This window comes from Zonotrichia albicollis, chromosome 6 (genome assembly GCF_047830755.1).
Source record: "Zonotrichia albicollis isolate bZonAlb1 chromosome 6, bZonAlb1.hap1, whole genome shotgun sequence".
Taxonomy (NCBI): Eukaryota; Metazoa; Chordata; class Aves; order Passeriformes; family Passerellidae; genus Zonotrichia; species Zonotrichia albicollis.
In genome coordinates, this window is record NC_133824.1 from 16,727,914 (window position 1) to 16,746,990 (window position 19,077).

The following is a 19,077-nucleotide window of genomic DNA, read 5'->3' on the forward strand; positions in this document are numbered from 1 at the left end:
GGTGGCAAGAGCTGGGGCCTCACTCTGTGCTGTGCCCTTCCTCTTGGCAGATCTGGATGAGTGTGAGGACCCTGCTGTCCAGTGCCTGGGGGGAGAGTGCAGAAACACACTGGGCTCCTATGAGTGCCACTGCCAGACTGGCTTTGAGCTCATCAATGGCACCATATGCAAAGGTATGAACCCCATCCATCAGCCCTCTGGGTCCAGGACATACTGGATCCCCCTTCTTTCTCAGCAGGGAGGCTGCTGGTGCCAAGGCAAGTGATGCCACCATGCATGGCACATCCATAAGGCTGTAGTCAAATTTGGGCTCACCATGGACAGGGAAGATCTCTGTTTCCATGATGAGAAAATAAGGGGCCAGGAGCCCTTTGAGGGCTGCCTGTAGGAGACTGGGAACAGGGAATCCATGTGGCTTTGGTGAAGGATGTACCCCAGGGCTGGGTGCACGGTTCTGCTTCCTCTGCAGATGTGAATGAGTGCCTGAACAGTGAGATCTGTAGTCCCAATGGCGAATGTCTTAACAGTCAAGGATCCTACTTCTGCATTTGTGCTCCTGGCTTCTCAAATGTGGCTGGTGGAGTCAGCTGCCAAGGTGAGTTGAAGGGTGGCAGGAACAAACCTTAGGTCCTGCCCTCTGCTTCCTGCCCTGCTCTGAGATCCAGGCTGACATTTTTGTCTTGATTTCACAGATGTGGATGAATGTGCAGACAAGTCCCTGTGCTCACAAGGCCAGTGTCTGAACACAGAAGGCTCCTACAGATGCCTGTGTGAAAATGGATTCAAACACTCCCCGGAGACTGATGATTGCGTGGGTGAGAGCTCATTGCTGGGAAGATCAGCCTCCCAGAATTTGAGGGGATGAAAGAAGCCAGTGCAGGGGGAGGGCAGTTCTGCTCCCAGCACTCAAAGATGCTGGTGACTTGTAAGGAGGACTAGCACTGGTTCAAGACCTCTGGCCAGCCAAAGCAGACCCAGGTGCTGCATTGAACAAACAGGGTCCCCATCTGACCATCTTCATCCCCTTGCTCTCCTTTCTGCAGATGTGGATGAGTGTAAAGAATATGGGGATGCCATCTGCGGCACATGGCGGTGCCAGAACAGCCTGGGCTCCTACCGGTGTATCATGGGCTGCCAGCCTGGCTTCCACTGGACCCCCTTGGGTGACTGCATTGGTGAGTACAGCCCTGGCTCTCCCTGCCCCTCACCCTGGCAGGAACAGGAACATCTCTGCCAGAGGCGCAAGAGAGAAGGAGGAGGAGGAGGAAATGTGTGGCTGGTGGAGAGGCAGATAATGCTGAGAATTTGTTTTCTTGGCTGCGCTGCCTGCTTGCGTCTAGACTTCTCTCTTCTTGGCATCTGGAACAGACACTGCATTGTGCTGCTTTCCGCTTGGGGAGAGTCCTGGGCAGGTTACAGCCATTCCAGGCTTGGGGCTGGACCGCAGCTCCCTGTAAGCTGTGCTTGCTGGGGCCACTGCCAGTCACCTGCCTGGCAGGCCTGGGTGAGTGGAAAGGCTGCTGGTACCAGAGCATGCTAGACTAGTCAGTCTGGGTTTCAAGCCTAGGCTTCAGCAAAGAGGAAAGAGCAAAGGGGGTTTTGCATTTTTTGAGGCTCCCCCCAGCTCAGGGAAGGTTGCAGCAGGGAGGGTTGCTGCCAGCCACTGGGCTCTGGACTGCACTAAGACTCAGCCTTAGCATGTGGAGCTGCCCCTGGCCTTGGGAACCTTGGGTTGTGGACACACAGCTGTTCTGACTGCTCCAAGAAAGTTTCCATGCAGCAGCTGGAGCTTGTAGGCTTTGTGTCCCTTTACACCTCTGCAGGAAACTGCTACCCTCAGCCACTCCTGCCAGTCACCTCCCATACTTCCCATCAATTTCCCATTCCCCCCTGCCCCTATTGCTCTTTTCACATGGCTTCTTTGTGGCTCTCAGTGTTGCAAGAAGCTTCTCTTAACATGCATACTCATAGGTAATTGGAGCAGCCAGACCCAGTCCCTCACATCAAGGAAGTGCCTGTCCCAGTCCCAGATCTTGGGGTCAGAGCCAAAAGACCTGAGTAGGGGTGTCCACTGGGAGAAGTGGCGACTAGGACAGTTCTTGTTTTTGGCTTTGCTGCAGACATTGATGAATGTGCCAATGAGACGCTGTGCGGGAGCCACGGCTTCTGCGAGAACTCGGATGGCTCCTTCCGCTGCCTCTGTGACCGTGGCTATGAGAGCTCACCTTCTGGGCACTACTGCATTGGTGAGTCTGCAGTCAGCAAAGAAGAGCCATCCCTGCTGGGTGATGGCTCCCAGACCACAGACAGGGACTGCTCTCACGCATTGAGAATCACTCACATGGACAGGGCAGCTCATGGAGTCAAAACCCCTTCCCTTATCACAGCAGATCTTTGGGATTGCAAAGGACCAGGCTCTGAAAAAGTGAGTGTTTAATCGTGAACATGGAGCCCTATTCTGTCCAGGTGAAAAGCAGGTCCTTGGGGGTTGGAGACAGTGAAGGTGCTACAAAGGTACTTTAATGGGTCCCTGTAAAGATCAGGCAGGGTGTATTACAAGGAAGAAAGTTTTCATTGGAAAATTTTCAGGTAGTGGAACTGTTGCCTGTGATGTTTGTTCAGTTGCCATCCTTGGAGATTTTAAAGACCCAAGAAGAAAAAGCTCTGAGCAGCCTGGTGGGTCTTGTAACTGAGTAGGGGGTTGGACTGGAGTCCTCCAAACCTAGACCATTCTGTGATCCAGCAACACACTGGATTTCAGCAAGCTGGAGTTCAGGCTCTGGATCCACTAAGAGCAGGGCATGAGGCTCCTGCCAGACTTGTGTCAAGCCACAGTGTGAATGTAGTTCTCAGCTCATCCCTAGCAGCTTTCATCTCCCTACTGCAGGGTAGCTTCATGCTGCAGACCATGCACAGGCTGCCCATGCAGAGGCAGGGCTCCTGCTGCCCACTGCTGCTCTTTGCTTTGCAGATGTGAATGAGTGTGAGCTGATGGTGGCCGTGTGTGGAACTGCTCTTTGTGAGAATGTGGAGGGATCCTTCCTGTGCCTCTGCCCCAGTGACCACGAGGAGTACGACACAGAGGCAGGGCAGTGCAAGCCCCGAGCTGCCGTGGGTGAGTAGGCAACTGTGACACAGCATGGGTGGCAGCTAGACAGGAGCATGGTAGCCCTGGCTGGGGTGAGATAAAAATGAGGGGCTGACAGGGCTGTACAAGCCTGCACAGATAATGGGCAAGTGTTAGTCTGGGGAGAGCTCGGGAGCCTGAAAGTGAGGACTTGGGAAGGCCACACTGCTGGTGAGGGGTGTGCTCTGGGACCTCCTAGGTGTGGGATGCTGCACTGGGGTGCCAAGGACCCCATCCCATCCCTGCTCTGCTGTTTTCTAGAGAGCTCCGACACACGTGCAGCCCACGTCTCTGACAGCGCAGAGCGCAAGCAGTGCTACTACCACATCAGTGACGTGCGCCTGTGTGACAGCGTCCTGGCCAAAAACATCACCAAGGAGGAGTGCTGCTGTACGGTGGGGGCAGCCTGGGGTGACAACTGTGAGACTTACCCCTGCCCCATCCCAGGCACAGGTAGGTCTGTGACCCCACCACACCAGGCAGGGCCAGTGCTCTGCCTGCCAGTTCCACCTTGATTGCACTAACGAGCTGCTTCTTTTCTTTCCATTTCCTCTTGGCATCTGTATCCTGGTCAGTGGAGTACCAAGAGATCTGCCCTCTTGGGAAGGGCTATATTCCCCAGGAAGATCTGCTCTCAGGAAAAGTTTCTTTCACAGGTACTAGCACCATTTTCTTTCATTTCTTCCATGGGGGAAGAGGGAGAGCAGTATGTAAAACCCTGCATGAAAATGCATTGATAAAACTATCTCCCCAGGCCTATTGTGGGGGATGCTAACATCCTGCTGCTGCCTTCCCCATTCCAGAGAAATCCCAGACTGCCAGTATTGTTGAGCTGGAAGTGCCCCTACCTCCAGTCTTGCCTTGTTGCTGCAAGTCATTCTTTCTTGGTGCAAGTCTCCCATAATGAACCATGGGGATGTGGACCATTAAGACACAGCTCTTCCAGTTACTGATTAGATCTCCCAGTGGCCACCTTGCTCAGTCTGGCACTTTGCCTCTATGGGGGTTGTGTGCTTAAGATACACATGAATTTGTGAGTGTCCTGCTCACACCATCCCTCCTCCTGCTCTGCCTGGGGGTGCTTCTCCCTCTGCTCGCAAGCATGGGGCCTGTGGGAGAGGTGGGGGCTCACTCAGGGACTTGTCAGCGATCCAGGCAAGGTGCTGTGACAGCTTTCTGCAGGTATAGCACCCAGCACACCTTGCTTCCAAGGCTCTGCTTCCTGAGACACTTGCCCTCCCTCCATCCCTCTTTCAGACATGGATGAGTGTGAGATATTTGGCTCTGAGTTCTGCCGCAATGGACAGTGTTTGAACACGGTGCCTGGCTACAAGTGCTTCTGCCGTACAGGATACTTCTATGACTCCAGCAGGCTTGAGTGTGTTGGTAAGATGGCCTCAAAGAGCAGTGGGCACCCCACTGCACACAGGGGGACAGCTGTGCTGCTACACCCAGACTTGTCCCTGCTGGGCCAGGTCTAGGTAACAGGTTTCCTAGGACCCTCCTGGGGAACAAGAGAGAAGGGCATGAGGCCATGAGGTCCCCATTTGGGCAGGGAAAAGGGTCACATTGCTCATGTCTGCCAGCCTGAAACATTGCCCTGTCCTTGTGTGTGGGCAGATCAGGATGAATGTCAGAATGAAGTGTACTGCATCAATGGCGAGTGTCTGAACACAGAAGGCTCCTACCACTGTTTCTGCAGCCTCCCTCTTGTGCTGGATGCCACTGGCAATCGGTGTGTGAATTTCTCCAGCAGGGCAGGTGAGACTGATCCTCCACTGCAGCACATCTTTGTCCCATACATCCTGCCCCATGGCTGGGTCCTCCAAGAGGAGCAGTGGGTGGGGTGTTGGTGCCTGGCTGAGGTGTGTCAGCACCAGTACAGGGTGCAGCCAGGGCAAGGAGGGGGCAGAAACTGGTGCACATGGTCATGTATCTTGGGACGAGATGGACAGGCACTCTTCTGGATGATCTCCATGGCATCCTTTGCTTGTGTCACTCACAGATACCTTGGAGGAGTATGAAATCCACCTGGACGTCTGCTGGCAGACCGTTGCCGACTACATCTGCCAAGACCTGCTGCATGGCCAGCAGACCACGTACACCGAGTGCTGCTGCCGGCTCGGCGAAGCCTGGGGCCAGAACTGTGCACTTTGTCCCCACAGGTCCTCTGGTAAGTTGGGTGGCATGGGCAAGCATCTCCCAGCAGAGGTGGGAATGGGCTGGGCTGCCACTTGTCATGTCATGCATAAGATCTCTGCACTGTTGCAGCCAGCCCAAGGAGTACTTAACCCCACACACACTTCAATAGGGCTGAGCTGCACCAGTGGGTAGAATGTGCCTGAAACTGGTTTGCAGCAAGTCCAGTGTATTTGAGGGGAGAGTTGCCCTGTGCATCCCACTGCTTCTGCACACGTTAGGAGGCAGTGGTAGCTGGGGATGGGAGGACCCTGGGAAATGGGGTTCTTGCTGCTCAAGAACCTGCTGGCCCCAGACTGGAGTTAGTCTTCTTGACAATCAACAAACTACAGAGCTGCAGCTTTGGAAGGCAGGTCTGGCTCAGCTGACCCAGTGTGGATGCACACCCTCTGGCCATACAGTGGACCTTGAGCCAGGCTGCACTGACCCTTCCTTTTCCTCACTACCTGCAGCTGATTTTGCTTTCCTGTGTAATGGGGCCAGTGAAGACAGTGAGCGAGGGGGTGAGCTCCGAGAAAGACCTAGGTATGAGTATGGACCGAGCTTGGAAGACCCCCACTATGGCCTTCCCAGCCCCTACTACAACTACCTGGAGTCTGAGTACGGAAGCCCCGAGGCCAGTTTCCCTCGGAGGGTACCCAGCAGTGAGTTTCGTGGCAGCCCTCTCCACCATGGCCCAGCGCGGTCTCCACCCCACTACCTGCCCGGCCAAACTGGTGAGTATTGGAGACACAGCAGTGCCTCCCCACCAGACTGTGTCCGTGGGGACTGACTGCCTCCTGGTTCCCACCCTGGCCGGGCTGCTCCAGGGCTGGAGCAAGCGCTGTTCCTGGCTGTTCTGAGTCAGTCCTGAGTCAGTCCCGGTCATTCACTGTCTTGCTGCATGCATGCCCGATATTCCCTGTGTGACTGGGCTGAGGCTCACCCTGCTCTGACTCCGCCTTGCCGCCCTCCAGGTCTCTACGAGGGCTTCGAGGGGCTGCAGGCGGAGGAGTGCGGGATCCTCAACGGCTGCGAGAACGGGCGCTGCGTGCGCGTCCCGGAGGGATACACCTGCGACTGCTTCGACGGCTTCCAGCTGGACATGACCCGCATGGCCTGCGTGGGTGAGTGAGGCCCCGCGTCCCCTGGCCGCGGCTGCTCCCTGCCGGTGCCGGTCGGGACGGCAGCAGGAGCGCTCCCGCTCTTCCGATTCCTTCCCATACGGCTGGGAGGGCCCTCGTGGAAGTTCCGCCGGCCACTTTCTGCTGGCAGCTAGGTAAGAGCGGCTTGGGGCATCACCGAGAGCGGCTGATGTCTCTTGTCTTCTCATACCACTCTTGTACATCACAAGCCATTGTTACTGTGATTAATGTCCTCTACACTTGCCACTGCCCTGGTGAAATTCCTCACTTTCCACCCTGCCCTATGAGACATGGTTCCAAATTTTCTCTCTGCATTTCCTCTAGATCCCTATGCCATGTGTCCATCCTTTTCATTATATGTCTCCAAGCCAGCTGAGACCTCAGGCACTCATCAGAGCAGATGAAGACACTCTTTTTCCTTAGGCACAGCACTTACTCCAACTCAGGGCATCCTTACTGTACAAAACAATGGTGCATCTTCTTCATACAGAACCCATGGTCTATACCACCCCAAAGCTAGCTGTGCAAAATGGCAGCCTGAGATGTTACTCCCTCTTCTGCATTTGTACACAGTTTTCCTTTCATTGGCCATAATGTTTTGCATTTGCCTTCAATGAATTTTGTCTGGTTGAATTTGGACTGCTACTATATCAGAGTAAGTCTGAACCCTGCAAAGTGCTTGCAGCCTGGTGTCACACACGTATATTTTATAAGCATGGGGATTCTTGCTTTGTCTACCTTAATGACAATATTTGCTTGGAGTAGGGCTAAGGACTGACCACTGCAGCCTGTGCTTTAAAGGGTTTTTGTTGTAACAGCCAGGTATTTCTAATTGTCTTTGAAGTGCAGCTGTGTGGTCCATTGTGCAATTGCCACAGTTTAATCTAGAGAGTATTTTCTCAATCTGTTTGAGTGTGTCATGTGAGAGTGTGTTGAAATCCTCACCATGGCCAAGGCACATCATATCCACCAGTTCTCCCTTATCTGACAGGCCAGTTATCAGGTCAGGGAAGAGAACCAGATTGGCTTAACGTAATCAGGCCTTAACTGATCTGTACCAGCTATTTAATGATCTTGTTATTCTTTAGAGGGTTATGACCTAATCACTCACAAACCTGAACTGCTTAGGGGTGAGCAGACTATAATTCTGGATTTTCCCTTCTCTGTTTTTGAAGATGGTTATGAGATTTATCTTTTGTTGCTTTTCTGAGGCCTCCTTTATGCTCCCACCTCAGAAAGAACTGTCAGCTTTTAAGGGGCTGCAGGCAGCATTAGCACATGAATTTGTGTTGCCACAAAACTTTATGGATGTAACTGCTTTATTTCTGGCTGTTGAACCTCTCCATCATTGTGACCTTTCTCTCCCTGTGCTCCTGCACCCTTGTTTAAACACTTCAAACATGGTCTGTGCCCTCTCTGATCACCACTAATGTTTTTATGATGGCTGGAACAAAACCCGTGTTAGCTGCTCCAGCCAACTCAACTGGCTGTTGTTTTCTCTGTTGATAAGAAATAGACTGACATTCCCCATTGTTTCCTGCCAACATATTTATGGAGCCTTTGCTTGTTGCCTTTTCTATCCTGAACTAACTAGCCCCCATTTTACACTGCAACCTGTTTTTTTCCTTTCAGTTCTCTTGCTTGATTCTTCATCATCACCGTGTTTTTACCTTGCTGACTTCAGGCCTTTAGAATATTCCTGCAGCTGCTGCAGCACTTCCCTTCTCACTTCCCTATGGCAGCAGCTTAGCCATGCCCTGAAAGTGGGCTGTGTGTCCCCACCCCTGCCCATGTGGGCAAACTGCAGGACTTGGTGCAGACTGCTAGCAACACTACACTGTTGCTTCTGGCTTTTGGGTCTCTCTGGGCTAAAGTGTCCTTGTTTCATTTCTCCTCTCGATTTGGTGGCCAGACTGCAGCCTGTCTGCTCTTTCAGCTTTTACTTTCCCTTGCTTCTGAGGCTGCAAAGCACATCTCCCTCCCTTGATGTGCCTGACTTCTCCTTGGGCTCCCAGCAAGCCATCCTGTTCATGGCAATGTCTGATCCTGAGGTTTAGTGTGAGTCCATAGTGTCAGTTCAGCAATTGGTTTGGCTGTGTGTGAAATCTATCTTGTTCCTCAAGCTCTCTCTTCTCATGTTTCCCCTTTCCATCTTCCTCCTGTGACTGCTGTGCTTTCTCTTACCTCCCTTAAAATTTTGCTTCCAGCATCTCTCCCTGGGGTTGCACTTCTTTGTCAGATGGCCCCTCCACCTATGCTAGAGATAATCCAAGGTCCCTGGGGTGGCAGAGCACTTTGGTCCTCCCAGGGTCCATTGGCTACCGCTGGGGCCTTCTTTCTCCCTTGGGTGGCCAGCTGAACCCATCAGCTTCTCCCCACTCCCTGCTGACCAGTGGGAGTTGAGTCTGGAGTTTGTGGTCAGAGGGGTTGGACCTGCCTTGGTAGGTGAGGATTTGGGCTCTGTTTGCACCTGTGGGTGTAAACAATGGTTCTGGGGTTGCACATGGGTGCTCTGTCCTGCTCATGGCCTCACCACAAGTGGGTGTATCTCAGACAGAGTGTTCAGGTGAGTACAAGCAGCAGAGCAGACCTGTCACAGGAGGGCAGCTGCGGTAGGGCTCACATGCACACTCCAGCCTGACAAGTTGGCCAACTGAGCCCTTTGGCACAGTTTTCAGGTTAATGAAATAAGCTATTGTTTGTGCAGCACGAAGTCCCCCTGTGTTTTGGTCCTGGAGGTGATAACTGGCTTCTCAGGGCCACCATCATTTGCCTGGTTGACCTTGTTGGATCAGAAAAGAACATTTTCCAAGGCTAGAAGTGGCCTTTTCCCCAGATCTTAGGCTATTATAACTTGTTAGCCAAAAGCTGCTACTCGGGGGTGTCACCAGCTGCAGAGCTTGGAGGGACTCTTGTCTGGTGTACATGGGGCAGGGTTCAGTACTGTGCTGAAGGACACTGGGGATGCCACCCTTGGATAATACAGATGCTCTGCAGATATGCTGAGGGCATGGGAGGCTGCTGGGGTCACTGTGGACATACTGAAGGTACTGGTTGGGAGACAGGGCAGACAGAACCTGTGTGTGTGGGAGGGCTAGTGGGGGCGGCAGGGGCACAAGGAGATGGCTTTGGGTGGGACTATTCACTGTGCCACCAGCTCAGCCCAATCCTTCTCCTTGCAGATATCAACGAGTGTGAGGAAGTGGGCAACCCTGAGCCCCTGTGCCGAGGTGGCACCTGTGAGAACACAGAGGGCTCCTACCGCTGCCAGTGCCTGCCGGGCTACGTGGCCCTGGCCCGGTCACACCACTGCGTGCCCCAGACAGCCCAGAACCCAGCAGCTGCGTAGCTCTAGGAGAGCAGGGGTGAGGCTGCTCCCCTGCACATGGCTCTGGGACCTGGGAGCACACAGAAGGGCCTCCCACGGCTGTGGGTGCTTCGAGGCTCTTTGTTCCTTCGCCTTCGAAGTGCACAGCTTCCCCACCACCTCTCTCTATAGGTCAGGGCTGAGCTTCCAGCCTCTGCACCCCTCTTGGCCCTGCCAGCCCCTGCTCTTCCTGCAGCAGAGCCCACCCCAGTCCTCAGCGCCTGTCACATTGCCCTGTGTCATGGAGGCTCACAGGACACCTTCCCTTGCCACACAGCCCTGCCTGTCTCCCTCACCCTGCAAGAAAGGGGGTTCACCTCCCTGCCACTGCTGCACTGACCTAGTGACAAGCCTTACCCACACCGCGGGTGCTGGCCCCACTCCTTGTGAAGCGTCCAGGCCAGAGCTTAAGATGGGGGTTCCACCCCAGCTTTCTAGAGCTGCTGCCTAACCTTGGGGCATGGGAAAGAGGCCTGAGGGGCCCCAGGGGCAGCTCTCCCTGTGGCCTTTAGCCCTGTACTTTGTGCCCCATGCTAGCTGGGCAGGGGGAGGGGAAGCAGGTCCAGCTTCCTTTCTGTAAAGTTGTTGGTGGTTATTTTTTTTAACTGAGTCTGCTGGAAACTTCTCTCATGTTGTTAAATAAAACATTTATTTTGGGCCCCTGTGGCTCAAGACACTGGGGCTTGTCAGAACTATGCTTGTCTTGCCTCTGCCAAGGGCACAGCCATCCCACTTGTAAGCCAATTCTTGGCCCTCTCAGCTGGCACATGGCCTCCTCCTGCTCCCAAACCAGAGTAGGGAGCTTTGCTAGGCCAAATCCCCAGCCCAGCACCAGTGGCAGGAGCCAGCTCCAGTCCCTGCAGACAGCACGGAAGTTGTAGCTGTTCACACCCTGCCTTGTTCTCACACAAGGGAGCAGCAGCTCCCACGTGAGAAAGTATAGCTTACTGCAGTTGGTAAGGGCTCTCTGACAGTTGTTTTTCCAGCCCTGGAGCCCTCAGTATGAAGACCTTACCTATGCTGCAGCAAGCAAGGCTATGTTCTATGCCACCACCTCTTCAGGGACCCTTTGCACAATTTCAAGCCTGCATAGGACTAGCAAAGCAGGAGCACAGCCAGACATTGCCAGCTGGATACCATCAACAGAGATGCTTGGCTGCTTCCAGGTTACCCACACTTAGGCCAGCATACCACCTTTATTCATGCCTTCAGCTAAGAAGACCAGCTGAATCCCAACTAGAAGATGCCCAGACACTCCGCTTTTCCTCCTGATCCTCTTCACTCACAGAATGCGACACAAGCAGATTTTGTCTAGCCTTTATTAAAAGGAAAGTTATAAAAAGAGATTCAGGAGCTCACAGCAGCTCCAAGTTAGTAGTAGTGCAAAATATTGGTTAGAGAAAGAATCATCCCTGCAGAGACATTGAACACCATTTGGCTTCGCATCCACAAAACGGTTTTCCCAGCTGGAGTCCTGCTGGCTTGAGCAGAAGCCCAGGACATAGCAGGCTGTCAGCTCAGGGAAAGACTCCTCCTCCCTCCCTCTGCTTCACTGCACGGATAGCAAATGCAGGTCCTGGGGGCATCCCAATCACAACAGAGCAGGAGAAACACAGGAGGGTGGATGCAGCAGGCATTCTAGAAGAGGCACTGAAGGGTTATCAGGTAGCTCAGACAATAGCCAGGTTCATCACTGAGAAATTCCTTTGTGAGGACAGACAGCTCCATGTCTAACAGATAAAGCGCCTGCCTCCGCAGAGCGGCTGGAGGATGATGCTCAGTCACTCCTGCAGCAGACACTGCTCCCCTTTGAGCTGCTAGGAAAACACCCCAGGGGTGTCACCTAAACACAGTAAGAGCACTCTGCCAGCGGCTGATCTTGCAAGGAACACAGTGCTGGCTGCTCAGAGGCTGCAGAGCTCTGAAGGAAGCAGTAAGAAATGTTTATTATATAAAAGAATTTGGCCTGTGTTGTTTCCAGTTTTCCCCTCCCCAAACCCTACTAATGGCAGAGCTCCTCAGCTGGTAATCTGCACTGGTATCTTCCAGCAGAACAACATCTGGTCCTGGTCATCTACCAGCTCCCACTTCACAATCAGTTTAATCTGAAAGAGAGAGAAGTAGAGGGAAATAAGAACATTCAGGAAATCTTAAGGCAAGGGCATCAGGAGAAAAGTTATCACTTGTGTGGAGCAAAGAGGTCCTGGGAGCTCTGCACAAAGAGAACACAGCTGGAGCCTTGTCCTTGCATGCAGTAGGTGGGCCACACTCATGCACTGATTCCTGGAGCACCATCTGTGGTTGGAGTGCACCCGGTTACATGACACAGGAGACCTCCACACACTTGAATTCCCACTCCCTGCAAAAGTAGAGTGGAAGCACCCTGCAGCATCCCTAGCTGAACTGTACGCCAGAGTCAAGCGCACCCAGTCTGGGAACATTCAGCTGCAGGCAGCAGGCTCTGGTGGGAAGCTTGGTGCAGGAAGCACGGCACAGGAAGATACTGGAGCAGCTGGAGCCACTTCTCAGCTGGAGCTAGGCTGCTTCCTTAGCTGGGCCTGTCCCAAAGTGGGAACTTGAAACTAGGGTCACACAGCAAAAAGAACACCAGGCTGTGTATGGAGTCTACTCTGTCTCACCAGAACAGAACAGGTGTCTTCCCTTAACGGCAGGTGGTGAGACTACTCCAGTATAGGCGGTAGCTGAGAAGCTGACCAGCTGCCTGCATACTTACACTGGGGTACTCGCTCTTCACAGGCAGTTTATTCAGGTAGCTGTAGGAATGGCCCTTCTGAATGGGGCACTGGATCCCAGACTTGCATCCATCAGGCTCAGGAATAGGGAAGGGTATGTCCACGTGCAGCATCTCCCCATAGACCCTTGCTTTACTGCCCTGGCTCTCGATCTCTGCAAAACACGGAGAACACACATATACCACACGTGCCCTTCACACACCCCAGAGGCTGCAAGAACACAACTAAGGGACACTCCCTCCACCCAGATCCCTCTCCAGCTGCCCTTCTCCCGTCCCAGCAGAGAGACACAGAGGGGATCCCCTGCCCCTGCCCACTCCCGCTGGGGATGTGCTCCTTACTGCTGGCGAAGGTGACGTTGATGCTGTAAGATGTCCCCTTGTGGAGCAGGCAAGGCTGAGTGGGGCAGGGGCTCACGTTCACCTCCTGGATGCTGCCGTCTATGGAACCTGCAAGGAAGAGTCGGGGTTACCGGGCCGTCTCCGCCTGCTGCTCTCCTCCCGCTGCCCCGCGGGCCGGAGCCACTCACCGCAATCAACGAAGCGGAGGGGCTCGGCCAGGGCGGTGGCGGCGGCGCCCAGCGCCAGGAGCAGGGCGAGCGGGGAGGGCACCATGGCGGCAGCAGCGGGCACGGCAGCGGCGGCGGCGGCTCCGCGGTGTCACATGAGCGCGGCGGCCCCGCCCGCCGGTCAGCTTGGGCGGGCCCCGCCCCGGGGCCGGGCCGGAGCCGCCGAGCGATCCCCGGGAGGGCCGGGGGGAGGAACCGCCCGCCCCCGCGGCCGAGGGCAAGGCTGCAGCCGCGAAAGGGCGGTGGGAGAGTTTCTCACGACAGCCTCTGTCGTGACAGGGGACTACGGGACAGCCCGGGAGTGGTGGTGGTGTGCTGGAACTACAGCCCCTGGACAGACGGACTGACACCGTCTCCAAAAGCGCTGCCTCTGGCCATGCCCGCTCCCGGGCTGTCCTGGGACCGTCAGTGTCAAAGGCAGCAACCGGAGGACAGGCAGGCTCAGATACAGTGCCATGGACCGGGAAGCTCTTTTGCTGCCCCCGCTGAAAGGGGAGAAAGCAACGCCCACAAAGCTGCTGTGGTAGACTCGTCCGTGGCCTTGTTCGTACATATCCCATGCCTCCTGTTCTGCATGTTGAAAGCTGTTTGCGCAACACGAGTGCCAAGAATTACATCTGCTGAGTACCTGGCGTGTCTGCCGCCTTTCACAGAGCACACACACGCCAGTTCTGGTTCTCAAACTCGTGAATTGCTAGAGACTCCCTGCTTTGTGCTGGGGATGCCAAGGCAAACCAGATGACGCTTCAGAAAGCATTTGACCCAAACTGACGTTTACAACTTTTCACCAATTTCACATGGTAGCAAATTTTAGCCTTTCTGGGATCAGGTCAGAACACAGTAGAGAGGCACGTGAGTGCTGATTTGGTAGGAACGTGGCAGAGCTGACACAGCGTCCCCCTTCAGACCTCTGTCCCAGTGAGGTGTCTGCCTGCTCAGCTGCAGCCGCACAGCCCAGTGACTCAGAGGTGGCACCCCATGCTTTGCTCAGGCCCTCTGCAAACGGTGTCACATCAGAGAGGGGTATGGGGCTTTTTAATGGGTGTTTTTTTAGATTTCAACTAAGCATTCAGTTTCAAGACACATGCATAGCAGGATACTTACCAAAACTTTATTAAAGAAAAAAAAAACAACAAACAACAAACCAAACCAACAAACAAATAAAAATCCCCAAAACCCAAAAAAACACCCTCAAAAAACCCCTGCTGAGACTAAGCCATGTATTTAACACTACCTAGCACACTTTATAACTGACCCAGATAAAGGCTTTTCCTTGCACATGGAAAGCATGCCCTTCAAAAGGCTTCCCTTATCCACATCCTTCAAGTCTTACAGATGGTAAAGAAAGTTGCCTATCTGACTGCTGGTAACAGAACTGCTGTCAAGTCAGAGCAACACCACAAAGTGCCATCACACATTCACAGGATAAGCAGTGCTTGGAATCTGCTTGGGAGCAAATTCCACAGTCCATTAAATCAGGATGCCTCCCTGTGAAACAACTCACCAGGTATCTTTGCTTCACAGATGCTTTTACATAATGGCAGTGACTATCTACATACAAGTCAACACATATTTCAAAGGCTTTGAACTAAAAATCATTGCATCTAGGATCCAAATTAACATTTTCACAGAAAATGTTTCCCTCCCTGCACCCCAAAATGGCGTAGTAAAAAGCCTAATAAGTGTATGTCTGTAAATCTACAGCCAAGGCCTTTACAGAGGAAAGAAGCAGAAACCTTCTGCCCAAGGTTTTTAGCTGATAGCATACATTACTATCGTGTCAGTTTTGCAATAACACTACTAAAGCTTAAATTCTCCAGGGCAGCATAAGCATCTTTGGCCAAACAGACCTTGCTTTTAGGCACATGCCCCCTGTGACATCTGATAACAGGCATAAGCCTCCAGGTTCCCTTGGAGCCAAAAATTGCTTAAGAAAGATTCAAATCAACTTCAGGCTGATCTCATTATTTTGCAGATGGAGGTCCTTTCAGGTTACCAACATCACAGGGAGCTTATGCTGCACTGCAGAAACACCAGTGGAAAAGGCTAAGAAAGCAAGCAGACAAATTCTCTCCAGTAAGACTGATACTGGACTTGTTAATTTTTGTAGTTCAACCAACTCAACTTTATTACATGAGGATAAAGTCTGAAGTTCCACTTCATCAGCCATCTACACCTGATTAATCCAAATCCCTCCAACACAGCACTTGCAGCTCTGTAAACAAATGTGCTTGCAGGCACTACAGTGGCAGTGAACACAGCAGACAGGTTCTCAAGAAAAATCCACATACAGACACTAATCAATTTAACTGTTTTTTCAGCCAGAACATGTTCCTTTTGCTACAGATCGTCAGAACTCACATTTAAATTCATCTCATCCACTCTTGTATTCAACACCACGCCTGAGGTTTTATTATCACCAGTTTCTGAAGCACTGAAAAAAATTTTGTTTCCCTTCAGAATAGATAAAAGATGATTTTAGCATCATATTGCAGAGGAGAAATGAGCAAAATAGCTAGAAAATTCAACTCTCAGATAAATCTTTTCAATACAGTGCACTTAAAGGGAGCTAAAGGAACTCCCCAAACCAGGACACCACAAACCAGAATAAGAACAGAAAATCAAAACACAAACTTAAAAACAGATTGTGTCTACCTATCAGAAACAATATGACCAAAAAATTATAAGAATCCAAGAAGGAAGAAAAACTAGATTGTAACTCCGTGAAAAAAAAAAGCGACTAACCATCCCTGTACCACATAGCTGATTGAAGGAAAAACGGCCAGTGATGAGATGCAAGGGAATAGCTGTTCTCCTTAGTTACCTCCACCTCCCCTTGTCACACCAAAAAGTTGTGCCCAGACCATGAGTCTCTCAGCACAGCAGATTATTAATTATATTAACTGTGAGTGATGCTAGTTGCCCTTTTCCTCATTCTTTCAGTCTGCAATAATCATTTCAGCAATGTCCCAAAGACCCTTGAAGCTGCACGCCACATTTCTGTCACTTTAACACAGTAAAAATGAAAGCAACTCCAAAGTGTCTGTTTTTTGGGGCTACATCCATTCCCCAAAAGGTGTTCACAGTGAATACAGCCACAACATGGAGAAATGCAAGATCAATCTAATATACCCGACAGGAGTGAGAAAGAAAGCTAATGCAATATAGAAAGAAATCAGGCATGATCCATCTGAGTCTTTTCTCCAACGAGGTTTTCATTCCCTCCTCCAAAGTTGTCAGCTTTTGGGATGCCACACTCATAATAGTCGAGAAACACCCCAATATGTTTTTATTTAAACATTCAATGTTCCAATATTCCTGATGAGGATTCATCAACTATTGCAGGTGCCTGCATTAGTACCAGTCCTGCTGGGACCTTGCCTGTGATACTTTCCTGGCTTTACCCTAGCATCATTAGAGCTAACCCAAGAGTAGGCAAAATTAAACAGCTCAAACCAGTCTTTATTTACATGCTCAGGGTGGAACAAAAAGCAAAACCCCGTGGTTACAGAAGAATCACTTTGCTCGGAGCAGGATGGTGAGAAAGCTAACTGTGACAAGGTCCTAAAGTCCTCTGACGGTAAATCACCCCCTCCTGCTGGGATGACAGGTTTTCTTCCACCAGTCTTTCACACAGTCACTGTATGACTCTCCACGGGCCTGGCTAGGGCTGGGGAACAGGATTCCTCCCCCAGAAGCACATGAGGAACAAAGAGATAAAACACTCTTTTAACCACAAGCGCTCCATGATCGACCGGCTAGGCCACTGTCACACGGCAAACGTTCAGGAGGTGCTGAAACCACCGTGGGAGGGCAGCGAGCCCCGGGTGGCCGCAGGGGCCTGCCCGGAGTCGGGGGGGCCCTGCGGGGCCGCGGCCTCCGCCCCCCTCGCCGCGGTGGGAGGCGAGGGCCGGTGTGGGTGTGAGAGCGCCGGGCAAGCGCTTCGACTGGAGACGACTGGCCTCCAGCTGATAAAGGAGAGCAAAGCAGAAAAGCCGGAATCAGGGAGAAACCCTAAACCCCCCGTGTTTGCTCTTCAGCCTACCCAACTGCCCTGCGGCGGCACCTTGATCCTTCTCTGGGTTCTGCTCAGGATAACCCTACGGCCAATCCCGGGACAAGCATGCGCGGACAGACAGCGCTCGCTGCTTATTTTATTACTCTTCACTGCTTCATGGCTGCAAACGCCCCCAAAGGCGAACAGCAGCTTCGTGCCTTTGAGCGCCTCTAACGCGTTCACTGAAGCTGACGCCGAGCACTGCCGGCGCAGGGGCACGGGCACGGGCACGGGCACGGGCACAGGCACCGCCACGGCCGCCCCGGTGCCGCCCCGCCGTGGGCGCGGCCGCTCCCGCCCGCTGCGGCCGCACTTCCGCCATGGCGGCGGGGCGGGGCTGGGCCGGCATGGCGGCGCCGGCGGCGCTGCGGCGGTGGTGGATGTTGGCGCTGGGCGGCCGGACGAGGTACCGTACCCTTGGACACTCGGCCCCTCGGACCCTCCCTTGGGGGCACAGAACGTCCCCGCTGCGCCGCAGGGGTTGGTGGCTGCAGGGGCCCGGCCCGCCGCCCGCTCCGGCGGCGCGGACCCCTCTGAGGCGCCCCCTCTCCCTTCTTCCCGAGGCAGCCGCTGCTCCGCTCCACTGTGCCCAGGCCGAGCGCTGCCGAGGCTCCCGGGCGGCCCTGCCCGCCCCGCTGGCTCCCTGCTGCGCTGGGCGTCGTCCTTCTCCGAGCCGGGCCCGACGGAGAGCGGCCCCAGCGAAGGACAGATCTTCCTCAGCGAGAGCTGCGTGAAGGTGGGGACTCGGAGCGGCCTGGTGTCTCTGGGAGGGTTTCCACCCTGCCTGCCCTGCCGTCCCGCAGAGGAGGCGTGTGAGTGTCCACTAGTTTGTTCAGCAGGCCTTTTAGATCTCTTCCTTTTATTTATTTGCAGAGGCTGCTGGAGATTGCAGAAGGATCAGAGTTTCTCAGGCTGCAGGTTGAAGGAGGTGGCTGCTCTGGCTTCCAGTACAAGTTTTCCTTGGACACAGTTATCAATCCCGATGACAGGCAAGGACAAAGGGACCTGATTTTGGTGATCAGGTGTTACTGTTCTTGGCAAAAATGGCAGGAAGGCTATGTGTGAGATAATAGTGTCTTGCATTGAAGGGAGGAAGCCTGTGAGATAAGGAGCATGCTGAGGTTGTGCTTTTCTGTAAGGTCTTTGGCACAGTTAGTGGTTAAATATGCTGCTTTTTTTTGCAGGGTGTTTGAACAAGGTGGTGCCCGTGTGGTTGTGGATGTGGACAGCCTGGCCTTTGTGAAAGGATCCATGGTGGATTTCAGCCAAGAGCTGATCCGAAGCTCCTTCCAGGTGGTGAGCAACCCCCAGGCAGAGAAGGGTTGCTCATGTGGAACTTCCTTCTCTATCAAAATCTGACTGGACTTACCATGGATGGACACTGTTTGCAGACACTTTTGGCAGAGGGTTTATGTTTGTTCTTTTCTCTGCTGCTCCCTCTCATCTCCCTTACCCTGTGACACAGCTGTTACAGAATACTGCAGCTGTGTGTGTGTTTGCACTGAGCCTGTCTCCAAGACTTATTGGCCTTCCCTTCAGAAACAATGCCGTAACCATGAGCACGCACACAGGAGCATCTTCAGCACCTTGTGATCCACTGGCCAGGTGGTGCTGACTGGCCAGCCCCGTCCTGATTGTGGAACTACTTAACTGTCTCTGCAAGAGAAGGCTGTATATATATGTGTGTGTGTGTGTGTTTATTGAAAGGTCTTACTAAAAAATGTCTGTGAGGTTGATTGGTATTGCTTGTGCATTTACATGCGGGTGGAATCTGGGTTCTTTCAGGCTAGTGTTGCTTATTCCTTACCTTCCAAGCAAATAGGACTTGGAGTCTTTCTCACATGTACTGCTGACTCTCCACTGCCCAGCTTACAGTGGGCTT

At 53.1% G+C, this 19,077-nt stretch overlaps 3 protein-coding genes across 7 annotated transcripts in view; 2 read left to right on the forward strand and 1 right to left on the reverse strand.

Moving 5' to 3' along the window:
* Positions 1–10,498, forward strand: part of LTBP2 (latent transforming growth factor beta binding protein 2) — a 70,965-nt gene extending 60,467 nt beyond the window's left edge. For all 4 annotated transcript variants that reach the window (XM_074542620.1, XM_026792505.2, XM_074542619.1 and 1 more), the window contains 14 exons: positions 51–173; positions 470–595; positions 693–815; positions 1,044–1,175; positions 2,121–2,246; positions 2,972–3,115; positions 3,389–3,580; positions 3,703–3,783; positions 4,385–4,513; positions 4,748–4,888; positions 5,133–5,300; positions 5,779–6,042; positions 6,283–6,432; positions 9,633–10,498. In XM_074542620.1, the coding sequence (XP_074398721.1) occupies positions 51–173; positions 470–595; positions 693–815; positions 1,044–1,175; positions 2,121–2,246; positions 2,972–3,115; positions 3,389–3,580; positions 3,703–3,783; positions 4,385–4,513; positions 4,748–4,888; positions 5,133–5,300; positions 5,779–6,042; positions 6,283–6,432; positions 9,633–9,799 (2,066 nt within the window). In that variant the 3' untranslated portion in view covers positions 9,800–10,498. The remainder of the gene's footprint in view (positions 1–50; positions 174–469; positions 596–692; positions 816–1,043; positions 1,176–2,120; positions 2,247–2,971; positions 3,116–3,388; positions 3,581–3,702; positions 3,784–4,384; positions 4,514–4,747; positions 4,889–5,132; positions 5,301–5,778; positions 6,043–6,282; positions 6,433–9,632) is intronic.
* Positions 10,499–11,118: 620 nt separating this feature from the next.
* On the reverse strand, positions 11,119–13,262 carry NPC2 (NPC intracellular cholesterol transporter 2). The gene is made up of 4 exons (XM_005479802.4): positions 13,100–13,262; positions 12,912–13,019; positions 12,552–12,724; positions 11,119–11,922 (listed from the first exon to the last, which is right to left on the reverse strand). Exons 1-4 carry the CDS (start codon positions 13,182–13,184, stop codon positions 11,836–11,838), a joined length of 453 nt encoding a protein of 150 aa, XP_005479859.2. The 5' UTR covers positions 13,185–13,262; the 3' UTR covers positions 11,119–11,835.
* Positions 13,263–16,869: 3,607 nt separating this feature from the next.
* ISCA2 (iron-sulfur cluster assembly 2) lies at positions 16,870–18,691 on the forward strand. 2 transcript variants are annotated; one of them, XM_074542622.1, is made up of 4 exons: positions 17,441–17,601; positions 17,763–17,931; positions 18,069–18,184; positions 18,380–18,691. In XM_074542622.1, exons 1-4 carry the CDS (start codon positions 17,516–17,518, stop codon positions 18,552–18,554), a joined length of 546 nt encoding a protein of 181 aa, XP_074398723.1. In that variant the 5' UTR covers positions 17,441–17,515; the 3' UTR covers positions 18,555–18,691. The 2 variants fall into 2 exon arrangements, with proteins under 2 accessions (XP_074398722.1, XP_074398723.1); XM_074542621.1 differs by lacking the exon at positions 18,069–18,184 and having other exon boundaries at positions 16,870–17,601; positions 17,763–18,007.
* Positions 18,692–19,077: the final 386 nt, after the last annotated feature.